At 46.5% G+C, this 26774-nt stretch overlaps 1 protein-coding gene across 3 annotated transcripts in view; it reads left to right on the top strand.

The window, feature by feature from the left end:
* rgs7b (regulator of G protein signaling 7b) overlaps positions 1 to 26774 on the top strand; it is a 71620-nt gene that overhangs the window by 41589 nt on the left and 3257 nt on the right. For all 3 annotated transcript variants that reach the window (XR_003797300.1, XM_018761202.2, XM_018761201.2), the window contains exons 4-15: positions 3838 to 3888; positions 9725 to 9831; positions 10845 to 10896; positions 15331 to 15395; positions 15694 to 15770; positions 16019 to 16100; positions 21519 to 21593; positions 21733 to 21831; positions 22166 to 22227; positions 23772 to 23882; positions 25329 to 25454; positions 26586 to 26772. Coding sequence is in view for 2 of the 3 variants with exons in the window: in XM_018761202.2 (XP_018616718.1) it covers positions 3838 to 3888; positions 9725 to 9831; positions 10845 to 10896; positions 15331 to 15395; positions 15694 to 15770; positions 16019 to 16100; positions 21519 to 21593; positions 21733 to 21831; positions 22166 to 22227; positions 23772 to 23882; positions 25329 to 25454; positions 26586 to 26772 (1094 nt within the window). In the remaining variant the exon portion in view is untranslated. The remainder of the gene's footprint in view (positions 1 to 3837; positions 3889 to 9724; positions 9832 to 10844; positions 10897 to 15330; positions 15396 to 15693; positions 15771 to 16018; positions 16101 to 21518; positions 21594 to 21732; positions 21832 to 22165; positions 22228 to 23771; positions 23883 to 25328; positions 25455 to 26585; positions 26773 to 26774) is intronic.

The raw sequence follows: 26774 nt of genomic DNA, 5'->3' as shown, positions 1-26774 counted from the left end.
ATCAAGGGGGAGATCAGCTTACATCTTGAGCAAGGCAGCTGGCTGAAGTTATTTAACGGGCACTTTTTCTCTACAGCAACTTAGTGTTAGTCTCCCTACAATTATTTACCCATTTTTATACACAATGTGTCAGTACAATGATGTTGTTGGAGCAGAGCATTAATATACTAATTATTTGTCCAGACTTTATCAGTAACTGCTAGTCCAGTCCTGGGTTTCGGTTGTCTGAAGCCTACCCCAGAAGCATATGGTGTGAGGCAGGATAGCCAATATTAACAGGAATATTATCAGTTAGATTAAATGTAGATTTGAATACTGATTCATCCGAAGGTTAGAGGGGATTATGAAAGCAGATGAAATGGTCCGTTTTATCTTGACAAAAGATGAATTATTTTGTGCCTCGGTAATTGAGGATAATGATCTCAACTTTAACTCATATTGATAAAACTTTTAATTCACGCTTCTTTTTGGGCAGAACTGTGCCATAAACCTGCAATATAGGTTAAAAAAATCTTTGGCTGCCAGGACACTCACAGCTTGACCCAGTTTGGGATGCTTCTTTAGTCAGGAATATGGATTTTCTTCTCGGCGTTACCATAGACTCGCCCTGAACGCTGTCTAGGGTCCTGAAATGGATATCTTCCAAATCAAGCAGAAGAAAGAAATGCTTTTTTATCAGACCTTTCAGATCACTAATGCCCAGGTCGCCAACACGTTTCAGGTCAGAGGCAAGAAGTATTCTCATCTCCAAGTAAAGATGAAAAAGCACACATCTTATTGTTTCGACGCTCACACTCCATTACCGTGCCATATTCACTCAGATTGAATCTCGTTCTCAGAAGATGCCCCAGGGGGAGGGGCTGGGGTGCTGTGCCAAGGGTGAGGCTGGCTCTGGGCATGGTGCTTTATTATGCTTTACTTACGACATCTCCAGTGCTGGAGGATTCAGAATACTCAGGTGTGCCCTGGTTCACCAGAGGGAGGGGCTGAGAGACAGACAGTCAATCCACTGAGCTTGAAGGGGTGGTGGAGATGGCGAGAGGTGTGCAGCCTAGTATGGGCACAGTCGGGGCATCTCAGAGTCTCACAGGTGGAGCTCAGGTTTCCTGTAGGTGGGTGAGGAGCTGAGAGGAGAGAAGAGGAAACCACTGGAGACTTGGCAGCTTGTCAGAAACAACTGCCTTAGCTCTGGATGGTTGTCCCTGTTATCATGGTCTGTACTCTCCTCCAACGATCCTGCAGAATGGATCGCGTTGTTATTGATCTGAACTGACTGGTTGTCTCATTTGGGGAGCAGAGATCACAACAGAAGATATTGTCATTTATTCATTTAGCTGACTGTGTCCTCCAAACCAGCTTGCAGTGTGAGGTTTGTGGATACTAAGTTCCTTACAGTGATTTGTCCATTTATACAGCGGCACGGTGGCACGGCGGGTAGTGCTGTGGTAACCCCCAGATTTGGCTGTGGATGCATACATAGGTTTGAATCTGACTTGATCTGTGTGGCGTTCTCCCCGTGTTCGTGTGTGTGTACCCTGGGTGCTCTCGTTTCCTCTCACAGTCCAAAGGCATTTTTCAGGTGCATTGGTGATTAAATTGCCGTTAGCGTGTGACTGTGTGTATGTTAGTTACTTGGCTCTGCTGTATAGATGGATGAATCACTGTAAGGAATTGAGTACAGTGTATCTATCACTGTAATTCACCGTAGATGCATGTCAGCCTAAGACTTAATAGTAATACATATCATACATTAGAGTAAGTACTTTGATCAAGGGCAGTACAGCAGGAGCAGGGATTTGAACTCAGGACCTTTGATTGCAACCTTCTGGCTCTAACCACTACGCCTCCTACTGTCCCTGACAAAACACTGCTGTTTCATGCATCTGTTGGGGTCCTGCAATAGTACCCTTGTTTAACCTGCATTTCCTTTGCTGCTGGGTTCTCTGAAGGGGTTGTGCTGGTGGCTGTGGACATTGCTGTGATTTCATCACAGATGCACCCCCCCAACCCCCAGTGCACCACTGCTGTCTAAACAAACCGTTTTTGTTGCAGATGTAATCTAAATTGGAGCAAATGAGCGATTTCCCGGAGTATCCACTTGTGTGTGGGCGATATTCAAACAATTACTTTGCACTGTAGTGTTACTTGGGTTATTAATGCGCTAATTTATTTACAGCCGCGGTTGCGATGACCTCTGACAACGGGAGCAACGCTTTGCGATTTATCCTCGCGGTGTCACACAACAATCCAGAGATTATTTTCCACAGTGTCGTTTCAGCCATCGGGCGTCAAAGAGTCGCTCTGAGCTTTGCGAACTGAAAGTGGGTCGCTGCCCGGCACGAAGTGGAAAACAGAGGAGTCCAGCGCCGCCGATGCATTAATCGATGTTAAGTCCTCGATTGCTTTCATTTGGGCGCAGAGGAGTGTTTTCCGCAGCCCAAGGAAGCTGTGCTCTTAATCCTCCTGCCTGGCAGCGCTCCTAAGGATTTAATCCAGAAAGGTGGCGGATCTCCTAAAGTAGTGACTGCATAGTGGTGGGGCTGGGAGGGTGTAAGCATAAATCTGGAGGGGGGAGGGCTGCGGGGGCGTTCTAAGCAGTAATGCTGAAGTGTTTCTCCGGTTCCATATGGGCCTGCAGCTTTTCCCCCCTCGTGCCCATAGTGGCGGTCCCGCTTCCAAAGTGGGAGGAAAAGAAGCGATAATTAAAAGAGTATAAATTTAGCAGGAAGAAACAGCTGGTGTTGACTGGTGCGCGAAGGCGACGGCCAGCGGGTAGCGGTGTGCCCTGTGCGTCCTGCTGCAGCCTGCCGCTTTGGCTCTGGAAATGGCCTTTAACCCGCAGGTTTCGGGACGTGGCCTGGGGAGGTTGTTTGAGCTATTTATTATTCTCAATTTATTATTCCTGCTTTATTTTTAAGACTCCATGTTTTCTGAAATTATTACTAGTTAACAGGATTTATCTAATATTAAGCCTTATTTATCTTAGGCAACTTGCAGTGATAGGTTTTCTGGTAAGCAGCTTGCTGTTTACATTTATACAGTTGGGTAATTTTTACTCTATTAGTTCAGGGTATGACAGCACGAGGTGGAATTTGAACACTGTTCCAGGTGACAGTGGTGGCTCTGGTCACTCTGCCACCTGCTGGCCCCTGTGGTGCAATAAGTGACCTTTGTGTTCACAGCTGAGTGGTGTAGCCTGGCCCAAAGCGCGAGCCCGTGTCTGTTGAGTTTGTGTAGCTCCAATTAACCCTAAATCCAAGTTGAACCCCATGAGCACATTTAATCTTTAATTCTGTGGCGCGGAGGACAGGCACTTTCGCTTTGTCAGGGGAGCCGATGGTGTCTGCTGTGATGGATGAAAAAGCGAGGCTGATGGGCTGCGTCTCTGTCCCTGCGTCCTCTGCCACTTTCGATGAAATGCCGAGCAATTCCTTGGGGGCGCTGGCAGGAAAAGTCCCGACAGACCAGCGTGACCTCGGTGTGACGGCCGCCTGCCGTTACAGGTGGACTTTGTGTGTTTGACGTAGAACTTCCTCTGGTCAACCCAGTGGCACCATAGTCACAACCCTAGTACCACCATTTATTATTATCGTTGTTGTTGTTATTAGTTGTGTTAGTTGTTGATTGCTCACATGCCTGTCCAGAGCTACTTTTACTGTACATTATTATGCATCCCATCCCATAATGCAACCCAGCTTATTCCTTTCAGTTTTTAATACTTAGAGAAAAGATTTCACAAATTTTATTAGCCTGTTATCCATCCATCTGCAGGAAAAATATGATGCATCTCTGTAGATGTCTAGTAACTTTTTTTTTTACTCATTTTTTTTCTTTCAGGTTCTGACATCGTGCAGTGGATGATCAAAAACCTGAATATCGAAGATCCAGGTGAGGCGCATTTTGTTTGATATGTGATTTCCATAGCGCCAGTGTTATATGTGGAACTTGACGATGAATCATTTGGCGAGGATGCGCTGCAAACATCTGGTTACTCACCACATGTTGGAAAGCAGGTCCGGCTGTGACTGAGGAAGGTTCCAGCAGCAGGCAGCTCGATTCTGGCCCAGTGCTGAACTGAACTCATTAATGGGGTCTGGGTCTTCATCTCCCTCCTTTTGACAGGCTGATGGACTTTGGGTGGCATGACACCACCTGTCGTGGGTTATTCTGGGTTAACACTTGAATTGCTGCTGTTCACATGTCATGGTTGTTTATTATTGTAATTAGTATTATCTTTACTTATCCCTTTAGCTGACCACTCTCTCCAAAGCAAATCACAATGTTAGGTGTATGATGCTGGGTAAATTTTACAGTATCCATTCAGGATAGGGGCCTTGACTGAGGGCACTGGAGCCGCAGGTGGGACTCAGACCTGGTTTTGTTGACCTTGAGGCGATTACTATTACATTCTCTACAGGGGCTTAGTGTTAAAATACCTACAATTATTCACACATATCCAAAGCTGGGTAATTTTTAACTGGAGCAGTTATAAGGTAAGTACCTTTCTCTGGGTGAGATTCAAACCTGTGACCTTCAGGTCCAAAGGCAGCAGCTCTAACAACTATACTACCAGCTACTCCTTATTGCTCTTACCACATTCCCACATGTTGTATGATACCTTAATATCTTTGGTTAATTGGTTGATCACTGAGTAGTTGTAACCCTGGTACCTTCTGGGTGCCCTTGGTAAGAACAGGATGGTTATGTGATTGTGTTCTGTGGAGTGTCGACCCACTTTTCGCCGAAGCGGAGACCTGGTGTGGTTTTTCACTCTGTTAAAGAGCCTGAACACTGTGAAGTATTGCACTTGAGGACTGGAGCTGTGTCTGTAATTGCTGTACAAGGGAGGTGTGATGGAAGGGTGCCGAGCTGCCGATCGCCTTCTTGGGTTTGACAGCATTGGCCTCCAAGCCCCTTCCGTGAGCTGGTCACCAACGTGCTGTGCAGCCTGTTTTCGCCCGCGAGTTGGGTTGTGCTTTTGAAACCTTCCATAGACTGGATCCCAACTGGACTGTACTTGCTGACCGTGAGTCGAATGTAATTGTGACGACCCCGAGTCGCCTCGGACGACGCTGTTTGCTGCGCACGAGCTGCCCACACGTGACAAAGCTCTGGCTGTCACAGAGAGATCTTTGAGTTATTGAGAAAGGGCCTGGCGATGACAGCTTTAATAAATGGCGCAAAGAGGAAATTAAATCACTGACATTTAAGACCGAATGCGCGCTAGTGAAATATTCTGCTTTTCCTCTTTAGAGTTGATTGCAGTTGTACTTCATTGTCGAAAACCTAATGCATTTTTTTGCAGTCCGTTGCAGCGCTAATTACCGGTGCGATGCATCTTGAAGGATGGTTTGGATGTGAGGGGGGCAGCAAAACTCGTCTTTGACCTATGTGTCATTGGCTCATCGGTGTCCCCATGGACTACGTGTACAGTGCAGTATGTTATCATTGTGGCACAGTGAGCTGTGGGCGTTTGGCTGTGTGAAGAATGCTTTTTCACAACACTCTTTGCATCTCTTTTTTTTTTTTTTTTAGCCTTCCCTGGGCCAACCTTTCATATGCATCATATTGCTTGCTGTGCCAAGAGGTTGTAATGTAGGATATTTCAGTTTTTTTTTTTCCCCTCCCCTTTTCCTTTTGAAGTGAATAGCTTTGTACCTGAGCGTTTGTCTCTTTCAACAGTGCTTGATACAAATAAATTTTTGCTTAGTGTAATCCGACAACCGTATGGTCGGACCCCTTAATTTTTTGGTCTCACTGTGATCTTTGAGGTGTCCGTCATCCACATTACTTCAGCATCTGTGGGGTTTTTTTCTTTTTTTCCTAAGTACTTTGTACTTTGTATTGTTGCCGTTTAGCGAGGTGCCACTGACAAGGACGTACCTATCAGGTCTTGGGCAACAGCAGGTGTAGAATTAATACCAGGCCGGTAAGCGGGAGGATTGTGGGGTGTGGCCAGGGGGCAATCTGCAAAGGTAATGAATTGAAGGCATTTTTCTGCGGCCCAGTGAGCATTCATGCTCCAGATAGGTGTGGCATCAATCTTCCACCTGCCAGCTGTCCTGATGTTGTTTGACTACCCGCCTGATGAATAAACCAACTGCTACGGCCTCCTGCCTCCCGCCTCTCGCCGGGGTGCCTTTGAAAGTACCCCTCCCGCTCTTTTTTTGGGACTGACCTTGGACACAGAATGCAAACACCCCGGATGTCCGCTGGCAACAGGAGGTGATGGGAATCTGTTAAAAGTTAAAGGAGGACAGCTTGATCTTCCATGTGGGGATGCAGTCTCAAAATCCCCCCTCTGGTGAGTCTGCGTGGCCTCCGCTTGCTTCAGCTGCGGTGCGCACATCCGTCGTCCCCGCATGCTTTTCTTTCTTCCGCTGGCTCAGCATCCAGCTCCTCACCCCCCTCCGGTTGCACAGTTCGCTTCCTCTCCACTTTGGGAAGCACAGAGGTACCATTCTGCACCCTGTCGACTGCAGGCACTTTAACTACACAGAGATTTGTACAGTGTGGTTGAGCTTTATATTAAAAATCCAATGTTGGGGCCACAGGTGGCGTCGTGGCCTTGTACTCAAAGCTCCCGGGTCTGAATCCTCCTTCCTGCTGTTGTACCTTCGATCAAGGTATTTACCTTGAATTGAAAATAAAAAAATTAGGCAGCTGTATATATGGGTAAATCATTGTAAGTTTACTTTGGCATTGTGTTAAATAGGTTACCAGCCACACAGCTCACTGGCATATCTAATAAAAGGCAGGAGGCCTGCGCAGCACAGGAGTGCTGGAGCACCTGAACCAGGTGTAGGACAGAGAGGGTACCGTGTTAATGGTATGGGGCGAAGCTTTCAGCAAAAGCCAGCCTGTCGGTGCTCTCACAGGGACTGGCGTGCCATGGCACCCAGTGTTGGTCCTGCAGCTGCCACGGCGATAACAAGAGGGCCTTCAGCACAGCTGATTGCGCCAGCTGCCGTCTCCTCCTGCTGCCCGTGCAATGTGACACAGGCAAACACGTGAGCAGGCACACGCAAACATGCACAGCAATGTCATTACCGTCATAGTTGCCTCCCCCAGGGCACCTTCTGGGGCCTTACCATTTTCGGTCTTCTTTTTGTGTTCATGGTTATTTATTTAACCAACATTTTTTCCCCTCCAAAACCAACATACAATGTTAGGTTTGAACACTAAGCTACTTATGGTGAGTTACTCATTTTTACACATGGGTAATTATACTGTATTAGTTCAGGATAAGTACCTTTGATAAAGGGCACTGCAGCAGGAAGCAGGATTCGATCCTGGGTCCTCGAAGCCCAAAGGCAGTGGCTCTAACCACCCTTTCATCTGCTGTCCCATGTAGATGGGTGGACGTTGATTAAATTTGTCGGAAACACAGAAACCAATTGCGGCCCACTTTTGTGAGACATCATGGTTACCCTGTAAAAGATAAGAGCTCCTGATTCCATTCTCATGTTGTACGCAATGAGATGGTAATGGGGGCAAGCAGAAGGCTGTAGCTGGATCATGTACTGTGACCCGGCTGCGGTCGGATCGAAGATGGTGGGCTCGGGCATTGCCAGTGACGTGTCCACCATGGATTGTCCTTCCAGTTGTTCCACCTTCTAAAGCAGTTCTGCTGAACCCCTGCATCTTCTTGCATTCAAGTGACGCACAGTGCTGTAGCCCCATAAGCTGTGTGTAAAAGGAAAACGGGACCCCATGACCTGCTGCTGCAATGTGAGGGAACACTGTGACTAAGCAATGAAGATGGAGTCACCCTACAGTCCTTGAATGCGACCATGTAGCTTCCGAAACTGCTGCTGATGTTGCACTTGCAGGTTTGTAGGATACTTTGGAGAATGCAGAAAGATGTTAAATAATTCATGACATCTGCCTTCATAGAAATTTCATCGTCTTTGCTGGAGTGCCGCTGAGGAGCAGGGACTTGTTGTAGCGTCGGTGAAAGAGGATCGCAGTGTGGTACTGCCAGTGCTCTTCCAGCCTCGTAGTGCGTTTCATTTACTGCACCATTAGGATGACACTTTAAGCATCCCTGTCAGCTCTGACTGATATAATCTGAACCATCAGGGAGGCTGGATCAATACATTAGGACTTTTAAAAAAAAAAAAAAAAAAAAACAGATTAATTAATCACTGAGTTAGAGCTTTAAACAGAAGCATTTTGTCTGATTTAAAGTATCAGGACATTTGCACATCAATCAAGAAGCATATTTCTTTAAGCACAAGCCAACTGCATCATGACAGAATGATAATACAGTCCATCTGCAGAACAGTGAACACTGGAAGAACACATTTTTGGAGACAAAGGGTAGTGGCCAAAAAACAAAAATTATCAAAAAAAAAATGGAAAGAGAAAAATTGAAAAATATATATATAGAAAAAAATCAAACCCGACAGAAGTGTTAGAAACAATACATTTTTCAAATATGTAGAAAACATGTGCGAATGTACATTTGCATATCTGTTGGCGTTTGTGCAAATGTTTGCAAAAACACGTTGTCGGAAGAGCCATTCGTGTCAACCTGTCTCAGCTCCAGCTATATGAGCCAATCAGAGCAAGCCTAGCGCACGACCCAGGCTTAGCTCCTCCCTCCCAGAATTTGCAAAGCAGACACGACAGAGGTGTGTTAATGGTAAATGACAGATTGCAGAAGACGTTTTTCAGGAATGAAGGTCAGCAGCCTCAATGACTATTGCTACCTGTGTTTCAAGAGCACAGGCAGTTGGAAAAGTGAAATTAAAAGTGACGCCACAAAGAAGATCACATACTGAGACAGTCTGTGCCGAACTAATGAGCTTCTGCTCTAAATCACAGTGGTCAGTGCCGAACGCAGCATCACACAGGTGGCCCCAAAGTGACCACCAGAGAAGAGCCTGCAGTGTCATCCTGGACCCATTGGACCATACAGAAGTGAGCACTAGATGGGAGACCATCCGTCAAACTGCAGACACACTGGACCATATCAAAGTACACATGACATACATAGCAGGCAGTGCCATTCCTCTCATGTTCTTCCACCCACCTAAAAACATGGTAAGCTGGACAAAGGAGATGGCTGACTGGAGATGCTTTGTAAAGGTGATGATATTTCACTGTTCTTAACTCTTTTGCATAGTTAATGTTGAGAACAATTGCTTTTTACTACTTCCTCAGTGAACCAGAAGGTCACGTTTTGTCATGGGGCTGCATTCTGAGCATAACGCTCCTTTTTAAGCGGCGCCAACTAATCTCAGTCAAAGACTCCGCACAAACGGCCTCGCTTTTCGCTTTCCGTTTCTTTTTCAGAGCGTGGCAGGAGTGCACCACAGAGCTACCGCTGCAGGGCTCTGAGGACACGGGTGTCAGCGGAGCCTTCAATTCGCTCTGTCTGTCCGCTGCCGCACAGGGCCCTCTTTTTATGAAGGAAAGATTGCTTAACCACTGCATCTCTAGAAGAGAGGAACACGGATCTGTTTGGCGCTGTGCGTCTCGTGTCAGTAATTCACATTTTCTGTTCTCATGAGTGTTAATGAATTTTGCATACAGGTGGGGAAGGAGGCACATGCACCGCGGTGCGACCCAGCTTCGGGAGGCGCTCTGACATTAGCGAGTAGATACGCTGAAATATTCATGCCGGCTGTTTTATTAATGCGCAGCCGGGGTTCACGGCGCTTCTAAATGATGCTCCCGCAGTGACGTAACACTGGTGTCGCGCTGTTGTTTTCTGCAGTGGAGGCCCTTCACCTCGGCACGCTGATGGCCGCCCACGGGTACTTCTTTCCCATCTCGGACCACGTGCTCACCCTGAAGGACGATGGCACTTTCTACAGGTTTCAGGTGAGCGCTGCCCCACCGCGTGAGCTGTGAGTGCAACCAGAGCTAATTCCCGAGCGGTTTGCTGATGGTGCTGCCTAACCCTCCCCCCACACCCCTTCATTAGAGGTTAACAGCTTGTGGCCCCAGTGGAGGGGAAATGTGTCATTCTGTCATTTTCCATGTGGATCTTTGGCTGTTTCGCACTCAAAGCCACGGCAGAGTGGAGCCAGTTGAGAAGATTGAATTCCACACGTCGTGAGCTTAGACCTGAAATTTATCGACTCTTACAGTTGTGTAAGAATACAAATTGTGTGCGATTGATGCTCTCTTTGTGTACGGTATTCTCCCGACGTTTCTGGATAATCGAACCAACCTGGGTTGTTCCAGCGCTGCAACATTTAGTAATTTGCAGGCTCGGCAGGGCCGAAGACCGCTGGCCGGATTTTCCAAGTCGCGCTTTTTCCAGCTTTCAGAGACAGTGCAGGACAAAGTGTGTGTGTGGCGAACACACCTCACACATCAGGGTGTGTTAACAGGACTACTGGAACCTGAAAGTGAGCATACCCTGGTGCCTATTTGTGGGTCTGGGTGTGAGCTGGTGTGTCCAGAGGAGGATGTTCCAGGGTAAATGAGCCAAAAACAAGGTCCTGTATCTGCTCCTCTGCACATGCCAAGAACATTTCCACGATGATTATGGACAGTGTGTCTGCAGTGATTTTTGGTGTGGATACAGCATCTATAATAATATAAAGTAGCTCTCTGTGTATATTATTAACTACCTTTGTCTGAGGCCCTAACCACTACACTACCCACTTGCCCATATCTGCCGGATACATTAATATATTTATTCATCCTCTGAATATGTATGTACATTTCTCATTAAATTGCCTTCATGGCACTCTATTCTTACATATGCACATTGGAGACTTTACACAATAGCATGTGACTGGCTGTGTTTGTGCTCTTTTTTTCCCCGTTTGGGAAGCTCCTAATTCTGTTTTTTTTTTTTTTTTTTTGTGTCGCCTCCCACTCAGACTCCTTACTTCTGGCCATCCAACTGCTGGGAGCCTGAGAACACGGACTACGGTGAGTGTGCTTGCTTTTTTTTAAAGCCTTCTTGCATGAATTCTCAGGATTTACAACCATAGCTCTGATAATTTATTATTATTAATAATAATAATAATAATAATAATAATATTTATTTAGGTGATGCCTCTGTCCAAGGTGGCGTACACTGTTAGGTTTGTTGACTAAGCTACTTACCATAATTTAGCCATTTATACAGGTGGATAATTTTTACAGGAGCAACCCAGGGTAAGTACCTTGATACAGGTACCACAGAGGGTGGGTGGATTTCAACCCGAGTCCTTGGGGTTACAAGCCGACAGCTCTAAGCACGCTGCCCTCCTTGCTGTCCTTGGTCATGTATGGGCAGAAGGTCAAAGTTCACAGCTCCACCTGGTTCCCTCATGTTCCTTTGTTGCACTCAATGGCAAAATGTCATGGCTGGTGTTTTCTTTTTCCTCCGCTATGTTCGGAGTGTCCGTTGCAACTTGGGAAAGGTACGGCTGCAATGGGCTGATTTTTGCACAGTCTGTGAGATGGATAAATGGTTTATTGGCGAGGCTGCCGTGGGGGCGGCTCGTAATACCAGATACCGCCGGTAATGCTGTGGTTAACGTCCCGATGCATATTCTTACATGTAAATGTTTTTCCTCACGCAGGGGGCGGCTTCATTTGATGCATGTGGGAGCAGATAAGTGCCTCTGAATGTTCCCGTTTCAGGTCTTTCTGCCTCTCGCCCGGTGCCGTTACATAAATGTGGTTGAAGCGCAGGTTGCGGAGCCAAACTGTGTACCAAGTGCTGTGGAGAGAAGGCGGCCGGTTTCTCAAAAGCAGGCATACAATTAGCTGCGCTCTTGTGGTGCTCTGCGTGAGCGATTCTTGAAAATTCAGGAGAAGGTTGCGGTGGCCCCTGGCCTCATCGGATTGGATGAGCCGCCTGTACACTCGCACCCGGACCCTCCTGGACCAGCCTCTCCTAAATGTGCTGGATGCCTCTACCTATGCCAAGGGAGCTGGGTCAGTTCGGGTCGCAGTTCACTAATTGACACACCCCGAGAAACGGCCTTGTTGTGCTCATTTGCTGTTGGCGCCGTTTCTGCGCCATTTCTGCGCCATTTCCTCCCATTACGCCTTGCTTTCAGCTGGACCTTTAATCAAGCTGATGACCGTGCCAGTACTGCGATGGTGACCGTTAAAGACCGCAGGGTCCCTGCGCAGTTGCTGCAAGTTACCTTCGGATCCCGTTCAAGGAATCAATACTGGTGACTGTCCTTTTGCAGCAAGCACATTGTTACAATAGCTGCCAGTGTTTACTGCGTCCGTCCGCTGTGGACGAACAGTAAAGTGTTTCCTGCCGCGTCCTCTTTGATTAATCGATATGGACGTCTTGCTTTTTTACGTTCTCCCCCCTTTTAATCCTTTACTGTTCGCTCATGCCCATTCGGCGGCCGTCCGTTTTCGGACTGTGGAAATCCTATTGCCGAAGCAGTGTCACATTTCAGCCCTCGCTTACACCCACAGGCTGTGTGTGTTTTCGCCCCGGTCTTCTCAGACCTAACAGGGTGTCACTGACAGGTTCTATAATGAAGTGTAACAGCAAGACTCTCACTAACGTTTTATTCACGTTACATAAGCTCCCGATCTTAAGATGTTCAGTTCTCCTCCCTGTGGTGGAGATGCTCCATGCAGCACTTGAGCTAGACCTCTAAATCAGAGTGGTCGATAGCAGCTCCTTTTTCCCCACAAATACCAAAAAGCCGTTTGTTATTTAAAGAAGGCTTGATGTAACCTACAGCAATGGTGAAGTTGGCTGGTTCTTCCCGAACAACTGATCCCTTCAGTCCACATCTGCTGTGATGTTCTGGGCTTCATAGATTCTGCCAGAGTGGAAGAATTACACCCAAAATACCACTGGCATCTTTATCCTTTAAAAATCGTCCACTTGTAAGCTCTGCTGGTCAGCGTCCTTAAGATACCCACAATTATTTACCCATTTATACAGCTGGGTAATGTTACTGGAGCAATTCAGGGTAAGGGTAATTTCTCATTTCTCTGCACTGGCTTCCTATAGCTGCCTGAATCAAATTTAAAACCTGGTTACTGTGTACAAATGCATCAATAGAACTGCTCCCGGCTATTTACAAGACTTAATCAACCGGTACACCGCAGCCAGGCCCCTTCGCTCACCTACTTCTGCTCGCTTGGTGGTCCCGCACACGAAAAGTAAGGCACGGAGGTTCTCGGTTCTGGGTCCGTTGTGGTGGAATGACCTTCCCGTGTCGCTCGGAACTGCGGAAACTCCATCTGTTTTCAAGAAGGGTCTGAAAACCCACCTTTTCCAGACCCACTTCGCCCAAGATCTCTCCAGCTCATTCATGGTGTAACTGTTCACGCATCGTAACTCCATAAGCATCCCCAGATACAACCTTTATTCAGCCATTACTCTGGCATTGTACTTGCTTATTTGTGTATCTTATAATATTTAAAAAAAAAAAAAAAAATTGGTGGGAGGGCATCGGGATTTGTCTATCCTGTGTCTTATGCACCTACTTGAACGATGAACCCGACGAAAGTGTCTGCTAAATGAATAAATGTAAATGTAAGTACCTTGCTCAAGGGTACTACAGCTGGAGTTGGGATTCGACTCTGGTGCCCAAAGGAAGCAGCTCTAACCACTATGCTACCAGCTGCCCTAAAGCTGCCTTTGAATTCTTTTCCCCTCTCTTCTTGATCTTGTTATACGTGTCTCGTGTACATGGTTCTTTAGTATTCTTTTGTCAGCATTTTATCCAATAATCTAGGCAGACAGGAATGCGAAAAGATATTTTTATGAAATTTAGTCAAATGTCTTTCCACATGGCCCAGTACTGTCTCCCCTGGTCAACGCGTCCTTCGAGCTCCTTGAGACTATCGACTTTCCAGCACTGCTCTTACCTTTACAGAAAACTTGCATAATCAACGTGTCATTCCTGGGTCATTGGCGTCCCATGCTGCCGGTCCGTTCCTCCAGGAGGGAGCGATTTCTTCTTGATGATGTGTATTGTATTCTGAAACACACTCTGCTTTTTTGGGCACCTTGGAGGCCGAGATCAGGTGGATCAATAGCAAATACGGGGAACAATTTGGGGTCCTCTGCTCCGTCAGCTCTTGTGATACCTGCCGATTCCCCAACATCGATTCACGCAGCCGGGTCCTCGCAGAGTCACTCAAGTGGAGTGAAGATGTGACGCGTGGCTACGGAGACCGACGAAAACGCATCAGAGTCAGAGCTCCGGGCCTTCTGTGGTCGTCCTCAGAGGACACGCTGAACCATGATTGTACTCTGATTTTGCCTGCCCTCTGTCCAAGGAGCCTGTTGGTTAGCAGTCGTCCTCTCTGTTTTTGTCATCGTCGTCATAGCGATGCAGCGAAAATGTTTGAATGTGTCCTGTCTATTCGACCTTCACTGACCGTCATTGATGAAAATCATGACAGTGGGGCGTTGCTGTTTACAGCTCTGGTTTGTATAAATACCGTCCCCCTAATTCCTCGGAGTCTGGGTGAGAGAAGCTGCGATTGTGTCGCCGACCCTCTCGCGCTCCGAGGGCTGCGGTGCCGGACGGATGCTTGCCGTGTGGAAAAATCGGCTTCGATGCTTGACGTTTTTCCGGGATGGCGAAGCAGAGGCCGAAATTGTGAGGCGTCAACACGACCTGATTATCTGCGTTGCGGGGATAAAAAATCATGCAAATCCTAAATAAAGCTTGCCCGCGAATCGCTGAACTGCTTCCTCAAATTATCTCAGAGTTAAATATGCTAATAATTGCCAGAAGGATGCAGATTGCATTAGACAGAGACATCTGACGGACTGCCCTACGTGCCATTTCTCAGCTTTTTTTTGTGATTTGCTGTGGTGCAATGGCGGAGATTAATTGTGCTTGAGTGGCCTTTCCTTATTACTGTGGAAAGCGTACGCAGGGATTCCACTGAGACGTGTTAATTTCTAAAATAAAATAATCCTCCACAATTTGTGCAGGCTTCGCCGAATGCCAAATTAAGCGTTCGTATCTGCGATTTATATTATCCATTTGAAGATGAGCTCTTTCCACTTGTTGCCATTTCCAGAATGTTCTTAATGTTAATTGACCCTTTGTATTTTTAGAACGAAACATGTTATGTTACTTCGCAAAGGGTCGTTAGATTCATTCCAAGTAATTTTCTCCCATGAGTCTGAGTACACATTTCTGAGAAGCACGTCCCATATGGTGTGACGTGTCCTCCTCTAGATGTGTGGGGTTGTCTTTTCGCTGTTTCTTTTCCTGTGTTTCCAGAAGGGACGCCGAGCAGCCGAGGGGTGGTTTGAGTCAAAGAGTCAGGTTCAGAGCGCCAGTTTTATTTTGGGGTGTGGGAGGAAACCAGAGCACCCTGAGGAAACGGTCTCTGCTCATTTTTGTCATCTTCTGTCCTGTCTCACAGCGGTTTACCTCTGCAAACGAACAATGCAAAACAAGGCCAGGCTGGAGCTGGCAGACTACGAGGCCGTAAGACTACATCTCTTATTTCTTTTGTTAGCCTTCATGAATACTTCCCTCCCTTTACTGGACAGATGAATTGCCTTGTGAAAATGTACACTTTAATGAAATGTAATGAACATATTCCAAACACTTAAATACACGCCATTTCCTAGGGTTTGGTATAATGGCAATGTTTGCACTCTGCTGTGGTAAAGTACGCAATACAGGCAAAATAAAATTTTTTCTTCTTTTTAACAACATATTTCTGTGACACCTCTAACTGCAGTGCCTTGTTTCTTTGTCTGCGTGTGTGGGTGATTTTCAGGAGAGCTTAGCCAGGTTACAGAGGGCGTTTGCCCGGAAATGGGAGTTCATATTCATGCAGGCAGAAGCACAAGCAAAGTAAGTTGCGCCCGTATGATGTAATTAGCGGGCACAGCATTAACTGTTCTAGCTGCCTGGTAATTACTCTGGTGTCAGAGCCACTCTGCTCTGGTGGCCGTGATGCCATCACTACCGCTGATCCCTGCCCACCCCGTGCAGGACAAGGCCTTCAGATGCAAAACAGGCTGTAATGTCGTTCTCTGTTGCGGGGTGAGAACCTGTTGAAGGCGTTGACATTCGTCCCCTCTCCTGATGTCGCCCCCCAGAGTCGACAAGAAGAGGGACAAGATTGAAAGGAAAATACTTGACAGTCAAGAAAGGGCCTTCTGGGATGTGCACAGACCTGTGGTAAGTGTGTCTCTTTCTACACGTCTCTGGTACTGCACTGAGAACTGGACCCTGATGAGGAACACGTCATTTATTGATGAGGTGGGGGACGCTGGGGCTTTGCTGCTCTGCCACTACATTGATGTTCCCTCACCCCAGTCGATGGCATTACGGTTGAAAGGGCAGCGGGGACAAAATGCAACCCTGAGCTTCCGGTCGACGGAATTGTGGGGGGGCATGAAGCCTCATATTTTGGTCTTTTGGGAGCAGAAGCTGCCAACCAAGCGCCCTTCCCCCTTTCTCAGGGATGTGGCCCATTTGCCGTGTGGGTGTGTGTGCGCGTGCGTATGTGTGTGCCTGTACCCCACTTTGCACGCAACATTCTTAGTATCCGGACCACCGCACGCCATGCTCCCGATGGCCGAGGATCGATTTACCCCACCCCACCCCGGCTCTGTGGCACACCATCGATTTCTGCTGCACTGATTTGCCCTTCAAAACCGTGTTACGTTAGTGTGTGACTGGGACTCTGTTTGGGCACATGGCTGAAAAGCATGTGCCGCGCACTTGTAATTTATGGTAAAATGTGAGCCTGAGCTTGGCAACAAAATATTGGATTCCTGATCCACCAATTAAGGCCCAAACCTTAAGTGATACTTAACGACTAATCGATGAATTGAGGCTGGCTGCTTCTCCTTAGCTCGGCCCTGCAATCGGGAGGTAATTGCTGCAATTTTTCAGCGTCACGGAGGTGTCGCGTGACGTCACTCTGCATGCATCCACCATTGTGCATTCAGCTGTGACAGCTGCAACCTTCTGGAAGTTTCCGTGCATGTCGGCATCAACGGTTTGTCATCGGTGACAGGAAAGTGCTGTTTTTCTCAGGAGGGGCTATTGTGGTTTTACTTTAATTAATGGTCACACCCTGGGACCCCCAAGTGACGCTTTACTGGGTCCGTGTCTAGACGGTTTCCAGTGTGTCGTGTCAGTTCGGCTGTTTCTCCGAAGAGCTGAATTTCGAGCATGACGTCTGTAGCTGCCCTCTGCATCCTTCCTGAAGAGCCCTGGGCTTTGTGGGTGGATGCTGTTTTCCAGCGTGTTTCGTCTCCTTGTTGCTCTCCGGGTCCCATGTGCTCATTAACACGTTAGCGCTCGGCAGGGGGGGCCGCGCTGACGTGTCATCGAAGTGCCTCTCAAATTGCTGTCTGTTTTGCCCCCGAGATCAACTTGTGTGCCGTAAATTGGAGGTGGCAGATTAAATTTCGCTGAAAACATCTAACAAGCTTGAATTATTTGTCAAATTATCATTTAATCGTATTTTCTAATCGGAGCGTCCTAATTGAAAAAGTGTGAATTGCGGTCACTTTTCTTGTAGATGTGCTTCGGAGGAACAATATATCGGTTTATTGATTATTCGGCCTGATTGAACACACTGAAACATCTGTTTTTTTCCTATGCAGCACTGATTGAAAGTATGTGAAGCCCTTGCATCCCTTAGTTTTACCATGCAATGGTTATTTAATGAGGATCAGTGTGTCTCATGTGACATAATAGGTGTGTAATGATCAATTCCATATGTTAGTTTAGAGGAAATCGTGTGTGTAGTAGATACACACAAGTAGTGCAAGTGTAAAAATAAGTGAAGTTCAAATTGCATTGGTTAAACTGAGTAAGTAGTATCAGTTGTGTAAGTTATTAATTTTCTAAATTTATTTTAACAATTAAATTCTGTAAGTTTGTTTTAATATTTCATACAAGATGATAATAATGTTAATAATGACCATCCCTGTAGGGCCACATACTTTCAAGCAGCACTGTACTTACACTGTGATCGGTGAAGTGACCCAGTTTTTAAGTTGAATTGGTTAAACCATGTAGGTAAGTAGAATCAGGTGAGTAAATCATGATTGCATTTTAATTTTATAAGTTCATTTTAAGATTGAACGTTTAGATTTTATAGATTTACTTTAACGTTTTATGCAATCATAAAGACCATCCCTTTAGGGATCACACACGTTGAAGTAGCGCTGTATAGTTGAAGGATTTGATGCTCTTGCCATTAGGTCTTTTTCCTCCAGATTAGATTGTACAAATGGGTGACATTTTCACTAGTTTTTAAGAATAATTTGGTTGACATCTTAATCTAAGGCTATTTACATTGTGAGATCAGTACACTAAGCTGTTTAACATGATTTTTCCTTTTATATAGTTGGGTAATTTTTACTGTGTCAGTTCCAGGTAAATACCATTACCAAAAGCACTGTTGCAGGAGCAGGGATTCGAACCGGGGTCCTTTGAGCGTGGGAGCATGCTACCCGCTGGCATGGTAACACGTACAAGAAGGCAGAGAATTTTCAAATGTGGTGATGCACTATAATAAAACGAACGCGAAATGTAACATTTGTTTTCTGGTGTTTTTTTCACTTTTTACTCGAGAGGGAAGCAGTAAAAGGGCTTACAGTGCAGTAAACACAAATGTATTTCAAGATGGGGTGGGCCTGGAGGCACAGCAGGTAGCGCTTGTGCCTCACAACTCCTGGGATGTGGGTGGAATGTCTGCATGGAATTTGCGCAGTCTCCCCATGTTTCTCTGGGTTTCCTCTGGGTGCTCTGGTTTCCTTCTGCAGTCCAAAGGCATGCATTTCGAATTCATTTGTAAGTCTAAACTGCCTGTTTTGTGTGTGTGTGTTAATGAGCATGAGTGTGATTTCCCTGTGATGGACTTGTCTCATTCATGCCCGGTGTTTTTGAGCTCACTTTAGACCCCCGACATTGGGTACTGGACAAGCGGTTGATGGTAACAGATGGAAAGATGGACACGTTCAAGGCAATGCTGTGCTGTGAAGTGTTGCCTTGATGGTGGTCTCTGCCAGCCTTCACACCTTGATGTTAAATATACACACCACCTCAGGTATTCCAGCTGCTTGATGTCCCCTACGTAGTACACGTTAGTAAATGATGGTATATTTAATTATTGGTATAATTGATTAGGACTGGATCCTGCACCCCGAGTCGAATACCAGTGTGCAGAGAGTACGTGAGGGATTCCGCTCTGCTCATGAACAATTGACGTGTTACCGTATTGGCGCTACTTCATAATATAAAGTGAAACGGTAACATGGTATTTTATTTCGGTCAGATTTTGAAATTTTGATTCCGTATTTTCTGAAGAGGGGTCTCAGAACAGCAGCCCTCATGTGGTGCATTCTTTCCCTTCCTCTCTACTGTTGTGGGGGGTTGTCTCCCCCCCTCCCGCCCTTTCTCCAGTACAGCTGACAGCTCCAGCGCTCCCCAGAGTCCTCGTCTACTGGCCCTGCTGAAAGCGCCATCAATTCTCAAAGAATGTCTGCCTGTCTCTGAAATTAATTAGCTAACTGGACGCTGATGGGTTCCTGAACGCCGAAGCGACTCCATTGTGTTGTGGCTGCCCTCCGCTCCCTTCGCGCTGCCTCACACCTGCTGTTCCTGGTCACCTTTTGTGTCACGGCCTGTTTTGAAACTAATCGTTCCTCGTGGAAAGTAGTTTACTGTTCGCTGTTAAGCGATCCAGGTTATGAGACCTCACAGCGTGTTGGGGCACTTAATTCTCTTGTGTGTGTGTGTGTGTGTGTATATATATATATATAAATTTTTTTCGTACAAGTGATTTATATGGCAGAAATATGTGCGCCCTTCAAGCAACGGTAAACCTTACGTGTGTGTATGTTGTCAGGTTGTGAGACCGACGCTCCTGTCTTCCAGTTAACGTGACTGTCGACAGTAAAAAGCAAAAGCCCCTCACATCTTAGATAAACACATTACATGCAGTTAAATATAAATAATTAAAGAAAGTGACATGACGGTTGAACACAACAAGTTTGCTCGCTAATATGGGAGAGTGAAGTGCAGAGATTTTTCATTCAGCCCAGTATCTTTAATGAATACTTTAACAGTGGGACTGGAACACGCAGCGTGACATTATATTACATTAGGAGATAATAAACTACACAATATCCTCTGTGGTTCAGAAATCATTGTGCGCTGAAAAATCAACATATACAGTGTAAAAATTGTTAATGTAAATGTTTCTGTTAAACAGAATCACCTTGGAACATTTAAGACTGTAATGCTACTCTGAATCCTTGGACCACACTAAATATTTAATAATTGTTCTAATTTACTGCATGCACATATATGTGCTGGAGCTACACTATAAATGGCAACAAATGGTAATAAATCTCTAAAAGGTCTGCGAAACGTAAGATGGGCAACCGTGACCTGACCTCCTCCAGCAGGTACCTCATTGTTCCTGAGCCGTGCCGTGTAAGTGGCCCCGTCTCGGACTCGTCTCGGATCGTTGACACGTTATGAACGTCCGCTGCGCAGAAACAAAGACGGGCGGCGCCGTGCAGGCCCCGTTGGACCGATGGATGGGCGTGGAGCCAGGCTGCCAGCGGGCGGAGCAGAGATGGTGATTTAATGGCATGCCCATGTGCGCTGGATCGCGCCCTTATCGCACACACCGGCAGCGTCGCGCTTTGCATCCACTCTCTGCTCTGTGAGCACCTTGAGGTGACAGCGTCGTCAAGGACTCGCTGCTCGTTCGCTCACTTTGCAGACTCTCACATCGCGCTCCTTGTGACATCGCGTTCACGGAATCTTGCTCTGCGCACTTGTTTTTCCGTGTGCTTCATGAAATGCTTGTTACATTTACTGTACTGTATTTTCTACCCTATGGGTTTTCCAGCCCCTCACCCATCCAGTGTGAATATTCCCTTGTCCAGTACAGGGCTGCAGGGATCTGGAACTTAACCTGGAAGCATTGGGTGCGAGGCAGGGTGCATCATGGATGGGACCCCAGTCCGAACGATGCAGGCTCATATCTCTCTCTCTCTCTCACACACACACACGCTCACACACGCGCACACACACACCAAGGGCAAGTAAGTGTCACCAGTTCACCTGAAACACATGCCATTGGACTGTGGGAGGGAACCAGAGCACCTGGAGGAAATCCACATGTATTTTTTGCAGTAAGGACCTTTCCAGAAGACTTCAGGGTACAAGTCTTTAACTGCGGTGCCACCTGCGTCAATATATTGCCGTTCTGTAGGCGCAAACCTTTGTGACTATAGAAAGATTTTGAAATACATCTCATCATGTAGCTGTTGAGTCATCATTCAGTTTTCAATGCTCTGCTGTACTAATTGCTGAATAAAAAGAAAAATGTTCATTTACATTTGCTTTTATTTTCAACGTAGAGGTGTTGTGATATATTTCAAAAGTCTCCTCTAATGTCACGCACTGGAAAATAGATGCTTCTTGTCCTGTTTTACATACTGTATGGCAGTGTTTTACAACGTAGTTCCACATATTCGCATGTATTTCTCAGCATTTTACGCTGCATTGCACGTTAATTTTTGTACATGTTGTGTAATGGTTATTGTGTTTCTCATGCAGCCGGGCTGTGTGAACACGACAGAAGCCGACATTAAGAAGTCTTCGCGAATGAAGCAGCCGCACAAAACTCGGAAGGTGAGCGGTCGGTGAGCACATGGCGTGTGGTGCGGGCGGGGGGGTCCCGCACCGCACTGCACCGCACTGCACTGCACTGCACCGCACCTCACCTCCTCTCGCTATTCTCTCTGTGTTTGTTTCGGGCTCCACCGCGCAGTCCGTGTACGGGCTTCAGAACGACGTGCGCAGCCACAGCCCCACTCACACCCCCACCCCGGAGGTCAAGCAGCCAACGGAGGAGGAGCTACACGACAAGGTACTTGTGATCGAGATACAATGAATAAAGCTGAGGGAAAGAACACAAGTCCCACTAAATCTCACATGTGCTGTTGAGAAGATTCGCGTTCCATTTAGGAGTATTTGAACATGCTGCATTCCTCCTACTTTAATACAATTCACATACTCCGGCGGTAAAAGCACTTCCTGCCCATGTCCATCAGAGGTCCTGGGGGACTCGGTCCCGCTCTCACCGGGGGGAACGGATGAAACCCGTGTCCTGCTGTGTGTATGCGGGGTGGGGGGAACGTCGTCCTGCGACGTCTGACTCACGGTGAAGACGGTCTCACTCGGTTTCTCCACCTCGTTTTCAGATCCAGTTTTGGCAAGTGCAGCTCGACAGGCATCGGTTGAAAATGTCCAAAGTTGCGGAAAGGTGCGTAGCGACAGGTTACCGTGTCCGCTCGGAACGCTCGCTCAAGTGCACTTTTGGGGTTTCAAAACTGTTATTGTGCTGTAGTTTTCAGTAAGACAGCGAATGCTTCAAGGAGCTTGAACATGATCCTAAATGGAGTAGTGAAAGTCAGAGGTCATTTAATGGAATATGGAAAAATAATAGGCAAATTCTGTGCCCCTGATACAGTTTCTTTATATAGTTCAGCCAGTTTTAGTGTCAATGATACGCCAAGATGATCCCATGGTCCACATGATGTGCAAACGTCCTAGTTTTTCCTGTTGTAATTTTTACACTCGTCCCGGGGGTCCTTGTTTAATCGAGGCTTGTTCATCGGTAGCAGATTGACAAGAATCATGGTGAGTTTGCGTTGGCAGGACTACAGGAACAAGGGCATTCTGAGTGTTTTGCTACTTTTCAGCATATTTTACTACATTTGTCCTTGTTCCCTATTATTATTTCTTGAGCTGACACTTTTCTCTAAAGTAACATACAGCGTTACGTTTGTACACTAGACTACTTACACCGATGAACCCTTCTACGGTATATAGCTGGTAAATTTTTACCATATCAGCTTAAGGAAAGCACCTTGATGAGGGGTGCTACACTGGGAGCAGGTATTTGGACCTGGGTCCATTTAGTCCAAGGTTTTAGTGTTAACCACCACACCATCTGCTCCCCCAGTTTCAGTATGAATTTTGTCCTGTCCAAAGATTTATGGGACAGACACCCAGAAATTGTCCTGAGACATAGGGGTGCCCCAGGAAGGCGTTATTGCTGTTGGCACCCATCAGCATCTTATTGGCACCCTCTGGTCTCACACCACTGAGAGCCTCATTTGCATCTTTTGGGCACCAATGGACATTTGCATCCTTATCGCTGCTCTCTTCTGATTAGTCACTGTACCTGACCCTTTGTCTTCTGCAGCACAGATAGCGTTACAGTTTGAAGATGTCAGGAGATACAACGGAGTGGCTTTGGATCAGATATTGTTGCTGAGCAAAGGTGTAAAAATCACAGATTTTCCATCAGCAAAGAACTGCAGTGTATTACCTTCATAATTACCTTCCCAGAATAGAGCACACGTTTTCAAAGTCACATTGTAAATTCACAGAGTAAATGAAATATGTACATAAGAGCTGAAGGAAGTGTAACCCCTTTAATCGTATTAACCCAAGGACATGGGGACAGTGTTCACAAAGTACAGGCGACCGGCCCTCCTCACCGTTCCTATCAAGTGTAGGACGGTTGTCCTTCGCATGCTCTGGTTTCCTCACACAGTCCAAAGACTTGTTTCAGGTGAACTGGTGAATCGAAATTGAGTGGGGGTGGTGTGTGTGGTTGCTTTGTGATGGACTCATGTAAATAAGTTTTCCTAGGTGTAGAGTGACACCGGCCCCACTCTGCGAGTCTTTGAAAACACGCATTTGTTTGTAGACGCTCTCCACCTGCCTGGGACCATGTGCACAAGTACAGTTATTGAGGTCGTATGTGTGCTCTGCGACTTTTCCCTGCCACCCCTGCAGTTTGTTGAGCTACACTGAGCAGTACATGGAATACGACCCCTTCCTCACGCCACCAGACCCCTCAAACCCCTGGATCTCGGACGACACGACATTGTGGGAGATGGAGGCCAGGTATGTGTCCTACCGCACCTGTCCGGGGGCTGTTTGCCGACCCCGCGAGCTGAAAGCTGTACAGTGTGTTTGCTGCTTGATTATTTGTCTGAAGGTCCTGAAAGTCATCATCTTCCAGTTATTAATTCAAGTCAATTAATAGTCAGTCATTAGGTAATATTCCGCAGGAGGTGATGAAGCAAAGAACATGGAAAATACAGGAAATTGTGAAAATTGCCTGACTAGGTATTACTTTTTCTGGTGGTTGTAGTACAACTATTTTTTTTCTCAACTACATTATGTTTACTCTTTATCGCGATTTACTTTTAAATCATTTGTCTTGTCTTGTGAGTATATTGCATTCATTTATGCAATATGTTCATTTATAATTTAATTTGTACTCCACTCACTCCTTTGACTTTGTCACTTTCCTTTTTCTGCCATGGAAATTTCTGGAATGCCCAGCTCCCTGTGCAGGAGGCCTTGGATGGCCTATTCGATGGCCCCAGTAGGTAAAGGAAGGTATAAAGACACAGGCGTGAGACATCTCGAGATGTGTCGGCTAGTTTATTCATTACCGTGCAAATGAGGCTGGTGTCTTTTTAACCCTCTGTGATAGTTGAGTCCTTCCACACCTGGAGTGTAACAGATCTTTCATCTCACTGTATCTGAATGTGAAAGAACTTTGTTACCCTCACTGTTTTTCTTCCTTAAAAAATTTTTTCAAAATAATTTGTTCCGTATCCCCGTCGCCGACCCATTTCTCCATTATGACATGTAATGTTCAGTTGTACGCTGAGCACCTTACTGTGTTGTTCCTGTTTATACCGCTGGCTAATTGTTGCTGTACCGGTTCAGGGACGGTACCTGGACCGCTGCTCCTACAGCAGGTGCTCGGACTTGAACCCGCGTCCTTTGCTTACAAGGGGACAGATGTAAGGCGTGCGCTGCCGCCGCCGCCACCCCGGTCCCGATACCACGTTATTTATTTCAGTATGCAAAGCTGTAATTCTTCATGCCCTTTAATTAGCGTACAAAACCATGGGTCGTTTGTGTTGTAACAAATGTTCTCTGTGGCTGCGAGTGACAAGTTACTTTTTTATTTTTTATTTTTTAAAATGCCTCTTTGTTTGGACAGTTAGGGGTTTATTTTTAATGTAGTTTCCCTGTCTGTCACGCGCCGGGTTTGACTAATCCAAGTGCAGAAGTGCGAATGTAACGCGTCCGCTGGACTGAGTCCCAAAGCGGTTCTCCTTAGCCAGAGGGGTGGGTGATGTTTACACCGAGGTCCAAAGTCCGCCGCTAAACAGGGTAAATACTGCTTTGTGAGCATATCCCTTGCATTATAAAGTAAACAGCCATGAGTGGAGCGTGTTGACCCCCCTCTCGGGACTCGTGCCACGCAGGGCCGGTGGCTCGATGACCTGCCCGTCACTGCGTTTACACGTCTCGTCCTTGTGTTTGCAGCAAGGAGCCCAGTCAGCAGAGGGTGAAGCGATGGGCCTTTGGGATCAACGAGGTGCTGAAGGACCCGGTGGGCCGAGAGCAGTTCCTCAAGTTCCTGGAATCGGAGTTCAGCTCGGAGAACCTGAGGCAGGTGTCCGGCGGAGCAGCGCGATCGTGAGCGTCGGCCGCTCGCTGCGGGCCAGTGCGCTCCGGTTCAGTCGCAGTGCCGCGCACCCACGCAGGTCGCCTCTTTTTACTGAAATAAACAGTGAAGGAGGACATAGTGAACTCTTACCCAGTCGGTTGAAAGCACTCAAATAGATGTTTGCGAAAATACATAATGGACGACAAATCATGATATGTTAGTTCCCAGTTTTCCGCAGATGACAAGTCAATGTTAATTCAGTTGGTTATGTTATGAGGCTGAAATTTAGCTCTGACTCCTGATAAATGTCATAACAATACATTAATTTAATCTGCGCTCGTTTACGGAACATATTCGGATACTCTAGGAATATCACGTATCGACCATTTCATGTAAATTGTGTAACGTGACAATGCTGCTAATAACTAGCATCGATATAGTTTCAGTGATGAATGAAGAAGTGACTTATGTCACAGATTTTGTCTTTTTTTGTTTTTTAGCCCAATAAATCATATTATTTGGGTTTTAGTCAAGTGCTCTGTCAGGAGTTGTAGGGTCATCTGATCAGGATGGTTTAGATTTTTTACACCAGATTGTTGACAAAAAAAAAAAAAAAACATTCTCGTGCAGAGAGAACATGAGCATAATAGTACAATCAACAGAAAACTGAGTAGAAATATGAAGCTGCTGTTAAAATCCACAGTTAGTCCATATAGTGCAGTCCAGGGTGGACAGGCAGACCTCTTCTTCCAAACACGGGCAACCTGTAGCACCCTCTAATGGCTGTGAGGAGCGTTGTTCTGCATGAAGACTTATTTCCAAAAAATCACAGCAGAATTACGCTTATAAATAGAAGTAGCTTTTCATCTCGTCCCTACAGTGAACAATCACATTAATTGACTAGTTTGATTCTAAATGCAAATGGTTTATTACTGTTTTTCTTTTTCTTAGCCAACACTTTTGTTCAAAGCAAGTAACAGTTTCGCTCATTTATCCAGAAGGGTGTTTATTCCCCCGGACAATTTCAGGTGAAGTACCTTGCTTCAGTGTGGTACAGTGGGGTCCCTCGCAACAGCCTTCTGTTTACCTGTTCATATGGTGAAAGCTCTGCGCCCCCTGCCATTGCTTGTCAGGTTCTGGTTGGCTGTCCAGGAGCTGAAGAAACGGCCCATACGAGAGGTACCCACTCGGGTCGAGGGCATCTGGCAGGAGTTCCTCGCTCCCGGTGCCCCCAGTGCCATCAATGTGGACTCCAAGAGCTACGATAAGACCACGCAGAACGTGAAGGACCCTGGGCGCTACGCGTTCGAGGATGCGCAGGT

This window comes from Scleropages formosus, chromosome 24, assembly GCF_900964775.1.
Source record: "Scleropages formosus chromosome 24, fSclFor1.1, whole genome shotgun sequence".
NCBI classification, from domain to species: Eukaryota; Metazoa; Chordata; class Actinopteri; order Osteoglossiformes; family Osteoglossidae; genus Scleropages; species Scleropages formosus.
This window is presented reverse-complemented; position numbering and strand designations above follow the sequence as displayed.